The following is a 13535-nucleotide window of genomic DNA, read 5'->3' on the forward strand; positions in this document are numbered from 1 at the left end:
ATCCCAATGTTTCAGTAAAATAATAACACTAATACTCTACTCTCCTCCGGTGCCAGCGCCAAACCACCGGTGTGTGTGCTCTCTCTTCTGGGGTTCGTGTGACATTGTCATGAAATCCCTGCTGCCAATCAGCGCTGGCTTCACTCTCCTCTCTTTGGGACAAATCAGACACATGGAGAATGTGAGAGCTCCAGCTGCTGCTCTCACACTTCCTCCGTATGTTAATTTAAGGGGTATTCCCATCTCCAGGGTCCTATACCAATATGTAGTAGGTGTAATAAGAATAATATTAGCAAATATCTCCAATTAGAAATGTAGTATAGTATTTTTTAATCGCTATGTCTCTTTCCTCCTGTGCAGGCATTGCAGGACCTTGGGTATCCATGGTTATGTCCACTGATAGTCCCAGTTGGTTAGCTAGTTGCTAGTGGTCGTAACCATGGGATACCTAAGGTCCTGTAATGCCTGCACATGAGGTAAGAGAGATAGCGAATCAAAAATACTATACTACATTTCTAATTGGAGGTATTTGCTAATATTATTATTATTACACCTACTACATATTGGGATAGGATCTTGGAGATGGGAATACCCCTTTAAGTCCATAGAAGAGAGTGAAGGCAGAGCAAGCTCATACTCCGGGTGTTTGATTTAGCTGAAGGAGGGGAGATCCGGTGCCAACACTGCTGGAATGGCACTGGCACCGGAGGGGGGTATAGGTGTTATTATTTTACTGTGGGGAAACATCGAGATTGAAAAGGGGTTGTCCAAGTAGTGGACAATCCTTTTAAAGACAAATATTAGCTACATATTTCAGCTGGCATCTCCTGGGTATGGTGCGGGCTCTTCTTCAGAGCCAGCTCCATATGTGCAGACCCAACATTAGACATACCCAACATTAGACACACCATTATGGGGGTTAAAAGGGAACCGGTCACCAGAAAAAAAAATGCTATTAACCTGCACATATGGGGTCAATCTGAAAGTTAATAGCGTTACTAACCTGCTCCGCGCCCGCTCTTAATTGAACGCTGTGAGGAGAAAATTACCTTTATCCCCCCGGCAACGTTCCGATTTCAGTCACGGAGGCAGTATCAGCGCGGGTTCAGTCACCACTCTGTATAGAGCGGCGGCACCCCCGGTCCTGACTGAGAGCCAGCACTAATGCAGAGCCAGTGTCACGTCCGGGGGCTCAGTTAGAGCCGCAGCCTTGTATACTCAGAGCGGTGAGTGATCTCGTGACTGAAACCGGAATTCTCATGGGGAAAATAAAGTTCATTTTCTCACCGCAGCGTTCAGGTAAGTGCAGGCGCCGGGCAGGTTAATAACGCTATTAACCTGCAGATTAACCCCATATCTGCAGGTTAATAGCATTTTTTCTGGTGACCAGTTCCCTTTAAAGGAGTTGTTTGAGATTAGAAAAAGTCTTTTTAATTTTCAAAAATTAATTTAGTGTATTCTAGAACATGTTAATGATATGCAAATGATGAAAAAATGGAAACAACATTTTCAAAACATCTCGATTTATTCAGTATCGAGTATGAGCGCCACATGCAGTAAAACACGCACTTACATGCCTTGGCTGCTATCAATGAGGTTATTAATGGTTGTAGTTTCTTATATTCTAATCACATTTTAACTCCTTAATGCAGATTGGTCACCAGATTTCACACTTACAAATTGTACACATTTAAAAATAGATTTCTAAGACCTGATGAGGCTGATGTACTTTTCAAAATCTATGTCAAAATGGCTGTAGAATGTTAAAATAAAGATGTGCAGTCCAGCTATAGAATGAACTAGCTCATGAGTACAAGCATGTTTGCTTTCTGCCCACCCAGACTGACTGACAGATGCGGCTTGTAGTGAGCAGTGTGAGATCTCAGCATAGAGGAGGGACACTGATGAGCTGTAAATCAGACTTGAAATGGTGGAGATTGCATTAACCTTTCATAAAGGATTATACAGTCATTCTGGCATGGATTGTCAAAGTAAGTACACCTGCCTCATCAGATGTAAGAGATCTAATTAATAATGTTTGCATTGTGCAGTCTAGTGACAGATGAACTTTAAAGATGATTCCTCAATACAGCATCCAGATGACTATGTTCCCATTTTTTAGAGCTGATGTTCTTTTTGTAAATTAATGTGGCCTTGAGATTTTTCATATAAATCCTATTTGCCCTTTCCTATTATCTTTTGTAGGAAGAAGTTAATAAAGATGACTATCAGTTTCCTTTGAATATTGAAGAACACTCTCTAGGTGACAACGCAGCTTCCAAAACAGGCTTCCAAAGACTTTCTACAAGCAGCTTGAATCAAAGCAGCACCAGTCTGGGCAGCAGCAGCAGTGGTGGCACAAGTAAACAGAGCGGCACTAACAGTATGGGCATTCTACTCAGATTACTTCTGCTCCTTAAATACTGCCTTTTCAGAATGCCGATTTTAGATGATTACATAGAAGTGGAGATGCTGAGCAGTTATCTCCATTCATTTCTATGGAAAATGTAAAATATCTGAGCATGCACACTAAACTATTTTTAGAAGTTCTTAGCAGTGAATGGAGAAGCATTCCTATTACTTCTATTGATGCATTTTAGTCAAATTTTACTTAAAGGGGTATTCCCATCACCCAAGATTCTATCCTAATATGTAGTGCAATAATAATATTAGCAAATACCTCCAATTAGAAATGTAGTATAGTTCTTCTGATTTGCTATGTTGCTTTCCCCATGTAGGACATTGCAGTAGCTTAGGTATCCATGGTTACGACCACTCATATAGTGACAGTTAGCTGTTAGTGGTCATAACCATAGATACCTAAGCTACTGCAATGCTCTGCACTTGGAGTAAGCGATATAGCGGATCTTAAAAACTACACTACATTTCTATCTTTATATTATTTCTCCTACTACATATTGTAATAGGATCTTGGAGAAGGGAATACCCCTTTATGGCTGTTTTGATGTGAAATTCCTGAGCAGAACTCTACATTTTATCTATGGGATATCAAAATAGGTAAACAAGTGCACTCAGCTATTTTTGCAACTCCCATAGAAGTGAATAGAGAAGCATTTCAATTACTACTGTTGTTTTATTTCTGCATTTTGTTAATATTTTATCTATGGCCGTTAGATGGGGAGAATTCAAAGAGGTCCTGGCACTCACTGATGAATCAGGCTTTTAATCCAGTAAACACACAAATCCAGTTAGGACTCTTTCAGCCCATCCCAGGCTTTCATCAACAATGGGAAAAGAAATATTTGGACAATATATAAAGGGTAACTCGAGGGAAGTGACATCATCGCACAGAATTGCAAGGAGATGGCACCATAAAATTATAAAACGAAAAAACAAAGGGAAAATAGTGAATTCTCATTGTGAAAGGAGAGAAATATTCAAGAACATGATAATATCACGTAGAAAACATGCATACATCTATTCAATTTATAACCATTAACAAATGCAGTTACAGCGGTGGCTCAGTGGTTAGCAGCACTGCAGCCTTGCAGCTCTGGGGTCCTGGGCTCAAATCCCACAAAGGACAACATCTGCAAGGAGCTTGTATGTTCTCCCCGTGTTTGTGTGGATTCTCTATGGGGACCGTAATGTCTGTAAAGCGCTATATTATCAATGCATAATAAAATAAATAGTATTCCATCTTTCGGGAATAAATATACAGTTCACATACAGTCATGGCCAAAAGTATTGAGAATGAGACAAATAGTAATTTTTCCAAAGTTTACGGCTTCATTTTTTGTAATGGCAATTTGCATATACTCCTGAATGTCAAAGAGTGATCAGCTTAACAGCAATTACTGTACTTGCAAAGTCAATATTTGCCCAGAAAATGAACTTTAACCCCCAAAACACATTTCAACATCATTGCAGTCCTGCCTTAAAAGGAGCAGCTAACATCGTTTTAGTGATTGATCCATTAACACAGGTGTGGGTGTTGATGAGGACAGGGCTGGCGATCAATCAGTCATGATTAAGTAAGAATGACATCACTGGACACTTTAAAAGGAGGCTGGTTCTTGGTATCATTGTTTCTCTTCAGTTAACCAAGGTTATCTCTAAAGAAACACGTGCAGCCATCATTGCACTGCACAAAAATGGCCTAACAGGGAAGAGTATTGCAGCTACAAAGATTGCACCTCAGTCAACAATCTATCGCATCATCAAGAACTTCAAGGAGAGAGCTTCCATTGTTGTCAAAAAGGCTCCAGGGCGCCCAAGAAAGACCAGCAAGCGCCAGGACCGTATCTTAAAACTGTTTCAGCTGCGGGATCGGACTACCAGCAGTGCCGAGCTTGCTCAGGACTGGCAGCAGGCTGGTGTGAGTGCTTCTGCACGCACTGTGAGGCGGAGACTCTTTGAGCAAGGGCTGGTTTCAAGGAGGGCAGCAAAGAAGCCACTTCTCTCCAGAAAAAACATCAGGGACCGACTGATATTCTGCAAAAGGTACAGGGAGTGGACTGCTGAGGACTGGGCAAAGTCATTTTCTCTGATGAATCCCCTTTTCGATTGTTTGGGACATCTGGAAAACAGCTTATTCGGAGAAGAAGAGGTGAGCGCTACCACCAGTCTTGTCTCATGCCAACTGTAAAGCATCCTGAAACCATTCATGTGTGGGGTTGCTTCTCAGCCAAGGGAATCGGCTCACTCACAGTCTTGCCTAAAAACACAGCCATGAATAAAGAATGGTACCAGAATGCCCTCCAAGAGCAATTTCTCCCAACCGTCCAAGAGCAGTTTGGCACCCAAAAATGCCTTTTCCAGCATGATGGAGCACCTTGCCATAAAGCAAAGGTGATAACTAAATGGCTCATGGAACAAAACATAGAGATTTTGGGTCCATGGCCTGGAAACTCCCCAGATCTTAATCCCATTGAGAACTTGTGGTCAATCATCAAGAGACGGGTGGACAAACAAAAAACAACAAATTCTGGCAAAATGCAAGCATTGATTATGCAAGAATGGACTGCTATCAGTCAGGATTTGGTCCAAAAGTTGATTGAGAGTATGCCAGGGAGAATTACAGAGGTCTTGAAGAAGAAGGGGCAACACTGCAAATATTGACTTGCTGCATTAACTCATTCTAACTGTCAATATAACCTATTGGTACTCATAATATGATTGCAATTATATTTCTGTATGTGATATAAACATCAGACAGACACTAATAAAAACCAGAGGCCAGCAGATCGTGTGAAAATAGAATTTTGGTGTCATTCTCAAAACTTTTGGCCATGACTGTAGTGGATGACTTTTTGGTTTAGGAAGGGGAAGGACCGAATCCGGCACAACCATTAAAACCAAGGGTCCAAGGGCACCTGTGTTGCACTAGAAACGCGTCAGGTTTTATACGGCTTCCTTGGATCCTTGTTTTTAATGGCTTTTGAATAAACTTGATTTTAACCTTGGACGGTTGAGCCGGATTCCTTCCTTCCTCCTGCCTACGGCTGTACCACACCACCTTCCACGTGTATCTCCATCCTAGACATCAATTACCTCGCAGTTTTTTAAAACCCCCCCCCCCCATATTTTTTATTTATTTATTTTTTTAAATAGATGAATAAACAGAATAATTCAATATTATGAGATACCATGAATGACACCGACTATAAGTGTATTTGGATACATCAGAGAATGATGCATCCATATTGAGACGTACTCTTGAAGGAGGGAATACTATAACTTTGACAATTATAAATTTAATGGATGTATGCCTGTTTGCTGCATGATATTATCATGTATTTGAATATTTCTCTCCTTTCACAGTGAGATTTCCCAAGGTTTTTTTGTTTGTTTTATAATTTTGTTGTGCTGTCTCCTTGCAATTCTCTGTGATGTCACTTCCCTTGAGTTACCTTTTATATGTTGTACAAATCTTTAGTTTCCCATTAAAAGCCTGATTCCTTAGTATGTGAGTGCTCGCAGGGACCACTTTGAATTCTATACAGTGGCGACCAAAAGTGTTTTTTTTTTGTTTTTTTTAAAGTGTGATTCCTTCTGTCTGGTTGTTGTGATACCATTTTCCTGGTGATTTTAGTAAACCAGAAGCAAATGGTTGTCAGCTATAAGGAAGAAAATTGTGTTTGACATTGTTTTATCCCTTTGGGTGTTAATTTTCAACATTTGCTGGGCCATATTTTGCATATTTTGTCATGGGTAGTCGAATTTTGCCTAATTTTTTTTTTTGTGTGTGTGTTTGTAAGTTAAAACATGGCAAAGACCAAGACAAATGTATCACCAGATGTCAGGAAGCTTCTTATTATTCTGGGAATGAAGTCAGGCAAAAGCCAAAAAGAGGTAGCTATGGAATTCAACTGTTCTCAGAGTCAAGGGTCACGTATATTAAAGAGAGAAAAAGAAAGTTATGGAACAGCTGACAAACCTAGAAGTGGACGACCACGGAAAACTTCCTCCAGAGTTGATCACATTATTAAGAAAAAGTCAGTATCTGATGTCCATAAAAGTGCTGTACGGATTTCGCACAAAATGAATGACGAATATGGGGTCAAAGTGAGTCGCCAAACTGTGGTGCGATGGCTAAGAGCAGTAGGGTTGAATGCACGAGTTCCAGTCAAGAAGCCTTTCATCTCTGCAAAGAACCGGAAGGTCCAACTTGAGTTTGCCAAAGAACACAGCCAATGGAAAGAGACAGATTGGTCTAAGGTTAGCAGGCAAAACCCCAAAAATGGCATTATATTCATATCTAGACACTCGTATGGGAGGTGCCAAACAAGTGCCCTCCGTCAAACTCCATATAAGGCTTAAGCAAATCCAAAGAGAACCATGGAGCGTTACTGACTATTAATACAAACAGTTTTTATTTCACAAACTTAAAATTACAAATCCCACAATATGCAAAAAAAGAAAAGGAGACCGACAATAAAAAAGTGCATAGCTTCAGGTTTCCATAATTTCACACAACAGTAAAGTCCTATATACGTACAAGGACACATATTGAGCAATTTACATTTCATAAGTGCAATAAACTGTGTAATCATTTTTGTTACTCAGTACGTGCCCGAATTCAAAACATTGTACCTGTGCACCACTGTGCACTGTTATCAAATAGCAGGACACAGTACCAAATAAGATGGGAAACCTTAGATGGAAATAGCTGGCACAAGAAGGATCCCCCTGAAAGACCCATACGCGCATTTCGCTCTGAATATTAGCCGCTTCATCATGGGGGATATCACCTTAGATTGGTCTAAGGTGTTGTGGTGGGATGAATCCAAGTTCAGTCTGTTTGGTAGTGATGGCAAGCACTATATATACCGCCCAGTTGGAAAAAGTAATGATGTAAGGTACCAAACACCTACAGTGAAACATGGTGGTGGCAATGTCATGGTTTGGGGCTGCTTTTCTGCATCTGCCATTGGCCCTCTGCATAGAATTGATGGAAATGTGAATGCTACCATGCACAAGGATATACTGGAGAATGTAATGCTGCCACATGGTAAAACCAAAGTAGGCATGGGATGGAAATTCCAGCAAGACAATGATCCTAAGCACACATCCAATTTGGTCAAAAATTGGTTAGCAAAGAAAAATGTCTGCCTGTTGCAATGGCCAAGCCAATCACCTGATTTACACCCTATAGAGCGCCTTTGGGATGAGTTAGGGTGACGAGTTGGGGTCTGTACCCATAGCAATAAAGATGAGTTGTTTGCAGATTTGCAAATGGAATGGAGCAAGATCCCTCAAGATGTCTTGAATACTCTAGTGGCTTCAATGCCCCGTCGGTGGGTTACAGTACATATACTAAGTTATGGCATTGTATACAATGAATTACTCTCTATGTTGTGGTCAATAAATAGTATATGCAAAACGGTTGGCAGTCAGTTTTCTTTAATTAAATGACCATACATATATGTAAAAACATTTTGGTTAAAATTAAGGTCTTGCATGATGACAACTTCATGCACTTTCAATTCATCACCAAGGAAATGATCACAACAACCAAATAGAAGTAATCACACTTTTTTTTTTAAAAAAAAGGGAAAAACTTTTGGTCGCCACTATATATAGCATTTTCAACACTTCACATGGAGTGCCGATCCACCTTTTGGACTCTACAGTTAGATGTGGGGATACTGAGCAATGCTGTGCATTCTCATCTATTGCAGTTCAAAAAATAGGTGATCAAGTGCACTTAGCTATATTTGGAACTCCCCTAGGAGTGTATGGAGCAGCATTCCAGTTACTACTACTGTTTAATTGCTGCATTTTAATTTTATTTTATTTTAGGTTGTTAGATGTGGATATGCTGTGCAGTGCTCAATAGTCTCATCTATGGGAGTTCCAAAAAATAGTGAAAAAGTGCACTTACCTATTTTTGGAACTCCCATAGAAATGAATGGAGAGTTTTCTGCATATGTATATTGATACTGTTTATGTCAAGACATGATGTCAATAAAGAGTGTTGTATTTTAAGGTGAACCTACACCAGGTAAAGGTGTACGAGGATTGGAGTCTGAGAAGTCAGAGCATGGATCATCTCAAAATGCCAGCTTATCAAGTATCTTTCAGAACTGTGCATTGGAAGTAAGTGAGCACGCTCCTGGCTTTAACATTCACAGCACGTGTATTGTATTCTTTCAGAAAAGTACACGTTGCATTGAAAAAAGTCAGCTGTTTAGGCAGATACTTTGATCAAATTCTATATAACAAATAGGAAAAGAGTTACTTTTAATTATTATGGGTATATTTGATAAAACATGAGGGATGGTCACTATGGGTTTATAGCTATTTTGCTAACAGTTGTGTCTTTCTTCATTTTCCCATTGTGTTTTCAGGTCCTGATGTCTAGTTGCTCGCAGTGCCAAGGCTGTAAGGCCTTAGTTTATGATGAAGAGATCATGGCAGGGTGGACTGCTGATGACTCCAATTTGAACACCACATGTCCTTTCTGTAAAGTCACCTTTCTGCCTGTCCTTAACATTGAATTTAAGGACTTGCGAGGTTCCACCAGGTTTGTTCATTATCATCATTTATAGTGCTAACTGATGATGGGATTGCTCAGTACACAGGTTTGATATGAAAATGATTAAAATATGAACAATAGGAAAGAATATTAGTAGAAGTAAAAAAAACAAACACATGCCATGTTTCTGCCACAGTATTACTTTATTGTGTATTAAAAATAAAATGGTAACACTATTGCACCAGCTGAACCAATTATGCAAGAAAAAGAGTAACATGTTAAGTTATGTAGGAAAAATGCAATTCTGTTAAAAAAAATTTTGAATACCTACTGAATAGGAATATGTACTTCTAACCTAAAACTATTAAATAAGTTTACCCTTAGAGGACCAGTCACTTCCTAAAAAATTATTTGAGTAGAAAAAATTCTCAGCTCCCCTGATTCTTCAGCTCTGTTCCTTTTTGCATTGCATCACTCCATCACTTTTGGAGTGCAACATATGTGATGATTTCTGCAAAGGAGTGATGCAATGCAGTCGGAGTTCTTCTTCAGAGTCTTCTCTGGGGGCGTTCATCCCTACCTTTTAGACACTGCTAATCACACAGCCAATCCCAGCTCTGCAACTGATCTAACTGTCTAAGATGCTGCAGAGCTGGGATTGGCTGCGTTTAAGAGGGAGGAGCGAAAGCACACGCCCCCAGAGAAGACTCTGAAGAAACTCCCAGTTGGACTGCAGCAGAGATTTCATATACTGTGCTCCAGAAGAAACAAATGTGAATATCTCTGCTATGGAGTGACGCAGCGTAAAAACAAATACAGCATCTGAATCAGTTATTTCTCTAACTCTGAACAGTCTGGAACCTTTTTTTCCAATATGATTTCTGAGGCTGGTGACTCGGATAAACTTATCCTCAGAAGCAGAGGTGACTCTTGGTCTTCCTTTCCTGGGGCGGTCCTCATGTGAGCCAGTTTCTTTGTAGCGCTTGATGGTTTTTGCAACTGCACTTGGGGACACTTTCAAAGTTTGCCCAATTTTTCGGACTGACTGACCTTCATTTCTTATAGTAATGATGACCACTCGTTTTTCTTTACTTAGAATTTGTATTATGGCAAGAAAAAAGCAGCTAACAGTCTATTCAGTAGGACTATCAGCTGTGTATCCACCAGACTTCAGCACAACACAACTGATGGTCCCAACCCCATTTATAAGGCAAGAAATCCCACTTATTAAACCTGACAGGGCACACCTGTGAAGTGAAAACCATTTCCGGTGACTACCTCTTGAAGCTCATCAAGAGAATGCAAAGAGTGTGCAAAGCAGTCATCAAAGCAAAAGGTGGCTACTTTGAAGAACCTAGAATATAAGACATATTTTCAGTTGTTTCACACTTTTTTGTTAAGTATATAATTCCACATGTGTTTCTTCTGGAGCACCGTATATGAAATCTCTGCTGCAGTCCAACTGGGAGTTTCTTCAGAGTCTTCTCTGGGGGCGTGTGCTTTCGCTCCTCCCTCTTAAACGCAGCCAATCCCAGCTCTGCAGCATCTTAGACAGCTAGATCAGTTGCAGAGCTGGGATTGGCTGTGTGATTAGCAGTGTCTAAAAGGTAGGGATGAACGCCCCCAGAGAAGACTCTGAAGAAGAACTCCGACTGCATTGCATCACTCCTTTGCAGAAATCATCACATATGTTGCACTCCAAAAGTGATGGAGTGATGCAATGCAAAAAGGAACAGAGCTGAAGAATCAGGGGAGCTGAGAATTTTTTCTACTCAAATAATTTTTTAGGAAGTGACTGGTCCTCTAAGGGTAAACTTATTTAATATATATATATATATATATATATATATATATATATATATATATATATATATATATATATATATATATATATTACAGACCAAAAGTTTGGACACCTTCTCATTTAAAGATTTTTCTGTATTTTCATGACTATGAAAATTGTACATTCACACTGAAGGCATCAAAACTATGAATTAACACATGTGGAATTATATACTTAACAAAAAAGTGTGAAACAACTGAAAATATGTCTTATATTCTAGGTTCTTCAAAGTAGCCACCTTTTGCTTTGATGACTGCTTTGCACACTCTTGGCATTCTCTTGATGAGCTTCAAGAGGTAGTCACCGGAAATGGTTTTCACTTCACAGGTGTGCCCTGTCAGGTTTAATAAGTGGGATTTCTTGCCTTATAAATGGGGTTGGGACCATCAGTTGTGTTGTGCTGAAGTCTGGTGGATACACAGCTGATAGTCCTACTGAATAGACTGTTAGCTGCTTTTTTCTTGCCATAATACAAATTCTAAGTAAAGAAAAACGAGTGGTCATCATTACTATAAGAAATGAAGGTCAGTCAGTCCGAAAAATTGGGCAAACTTTGAAAGTGTCCCCAAGTGCAGTTGCAAAAACCATCAAGCGCTACAAAGAAACTGACTCACATGAGGACCGCCCCAGGAAAGGAAGACCAAGAGTCACCTCTGCTTCTGAGGATAAGTTTATCCGAGTCACCAGCCTCAGAAATCGCAGGTTAACTGCAGCTCAGATTAGAGACCAGGTCAATGCCACACAGAGTTCTAGCAGCAGACACATCTCTACAACAACTGTTAAGAGGAGACTTTGTGCAGCAGTCCTTCATGGTAAAATAGCTGCTAGGAAACCACTGCTAAGGACAGGCAACAAGCAGAAGAGACTTGTTTGGGCTAAAGAACACAAGGAATGGACATTAGACCAGTGGAAATCTGTGCTTTGGTCTGATGAGTCCAAATTTGAGATCTTTGGTTCCAACCACCGTGTCTTTGTACGACGCAGAAAAGGTGAACGGATGGACTCTACATGCCTGGTTCCCACCGTGAAGCATGGAGGAGGAGGTGTGATGGTGTGTGGGTGCTTTGCTGGTGACACTGTTGGGGATTTATTCAAAATTGAAGGCATACTGAACCAGCATGGCTACCACAGCATCTTGCAGCGGCATGCTATTCCATCCGGTTTGCGTTTAGTTGGACCGTCCTTTATTTTTCAACAGGACAATGACCCCAAACACACCTCCAGGCTGTGTAAGGGCTATTTGACCAAGCAGGAGAGTGATTGGGTGCTACTAGTGATGAGCGAGTATGTTCTGTTAACCCTTTCGCCGAGTATGCAGCTGCTCGGTGTTATGTTTAAATCACTCCCGTGTGCATGATTTGTGACTGTTTGACAGCTTTATTACATGTGAGGAATGCAAAAGAAACCATCATTCCTCACATGTAATAAAGCTGTCAAACAGTCGCAAATCATGCACACGGGAGTGATTTAAACATAACACCGAGCAGCTGTAACTACTCTGTGCTCGCCCGAGCATACTCGGCGAAAGGTTTAACAGAACATACTCGCTCATCACTAAGTGCTACGCCAGATGACCTGGCCTCCACAGTCACCAGACCTGAACCCAATCGAGATGGTTTGGGGTGAGCTGGACCGCAGAGTGAAGGCAAAAGGGCCAACAAGTGCTAAGCATCTCTGGGAACTCCTTCAAGATTGTTGGAAGACCATTTCCGGTGACTACCTCTTGAAGCTCATCAAGAGAATGCCAAGAGTGTGCAAAAGCAGTCATTAAAGCAAAAGGTGGCTACTTTGAAGAACCTAGAATATAAGACATATTTTCAGTTGTTTCACACTTTTTTGTTAAGTATATAATTCCACATGTGTTAATTCATAGTTTTGATGCCTTCAGTGTGAATGTACAATTTTCATAGTCATGAAAATACAGAAAAATCTTTAAATGAGAAGGTGTCCAAACTTTTGGTCTGTATTGTGTGTATATGTATATGTGTGTGTGTATATATATATATAATATATATACATACTACCGTTCAAATGTTTGGGGTCATTTAGAAATTTCATTATTTTTGAAAGAAAAGCACATTTTTTTTCAATGAAGCTAACATTAAATGAATCAGAAATACACTCTCTACATTGTTAATGTGGTAAATGACTATTCTAGCTGCAAACGTCTTGTTTTTATTGCAATATCTACATGGGTGTATACAGTCATGGCCAAAAGTATTGAGAATGAGACAAATAGTAATTTTTCCAAAGTTTACTGCTTCATTTTTTGTAATGGCAATTTGCATATACTCCTGAATGTCAAAGAGTGATCAGCTTAACAGCAATTACTGTACTTGCAAAGTCAATATTTGCCTAGAAAATGAACTTTAACCCCCAAAACACATTTCAACATCATTGCAGTCCTGCCTTAAAAGGAGCAGCTAACATCGTTTTAGTGATTGATCCATTAACACAGGTGTGGGTGTTGATGAGGACAGGGCTGGCGATCAATCAGTCATGATTAAGTAAGAATGACATCACTGGACACTTTAAAAGGAGGCTGGTTCTTGGTATCATTGTTTCTCTTCAGTTAACCATGGTTATCTCTAAAGAAACACGTGCAGCGATCATTGCACTGCACAAAAATGGCCTAACAGGGAAGAGTATCGCAGCTACAAAGATTGCACCTCAGTCAACAATCTATCGCATCATCAAGAACTTCAAGGAGAGAGCTTCCATTGTTGTCAAAAAGGCTCCAGGGCGCCCAAG

General features: G+C 40.1%; 1 protein-coding gene across 5 annotated transcripts in view; it reads left to right on the plus strand.

The window, feature by feature from the left end:
- DENND4C (DENN domain containing 4C) overlaps positions 1-13535 on the plus strand; it is a 143185-nt gene that overhangs the window by 115965 nt on the left and 13685 nt on the right. For all 5 annotated transcript variants that reach the window (XM_073665817.1, XM_073665870.1, XM_073665857.1 and 2 more), the window contains 3 exons: positions 2206-2383; positions 8453-8562; positions 8814-8989. In XM_073665817.1, the coding sequence (XP_073521918.1) occupies positions 2206-2383; positions 8453-8562; positions 8814-8989 (464 nt within the window). The remainder of the gene's footprint in view (positions 1-2205; positions 2384-8452; positions 8563-8813; positions 8990-13535) is intronic.

Source organism: Phyllobates terribilis, unplaced genomic scaffold (assembly GCF_046119375.1).
Source record: "Phyllobates terribilis strain yellow unplaced genomic scaffold, ASM4611937v1 Scaffold_1__5_contigs__length_1240528914, whole genome shotgun sequence".
NCBI classification, from domain to species: Eukaryota; Metazoa; Chordata; class Amphibia; order Anura; family Dendrobatidae; genus Phyllobates; species Phyllobates terribilis.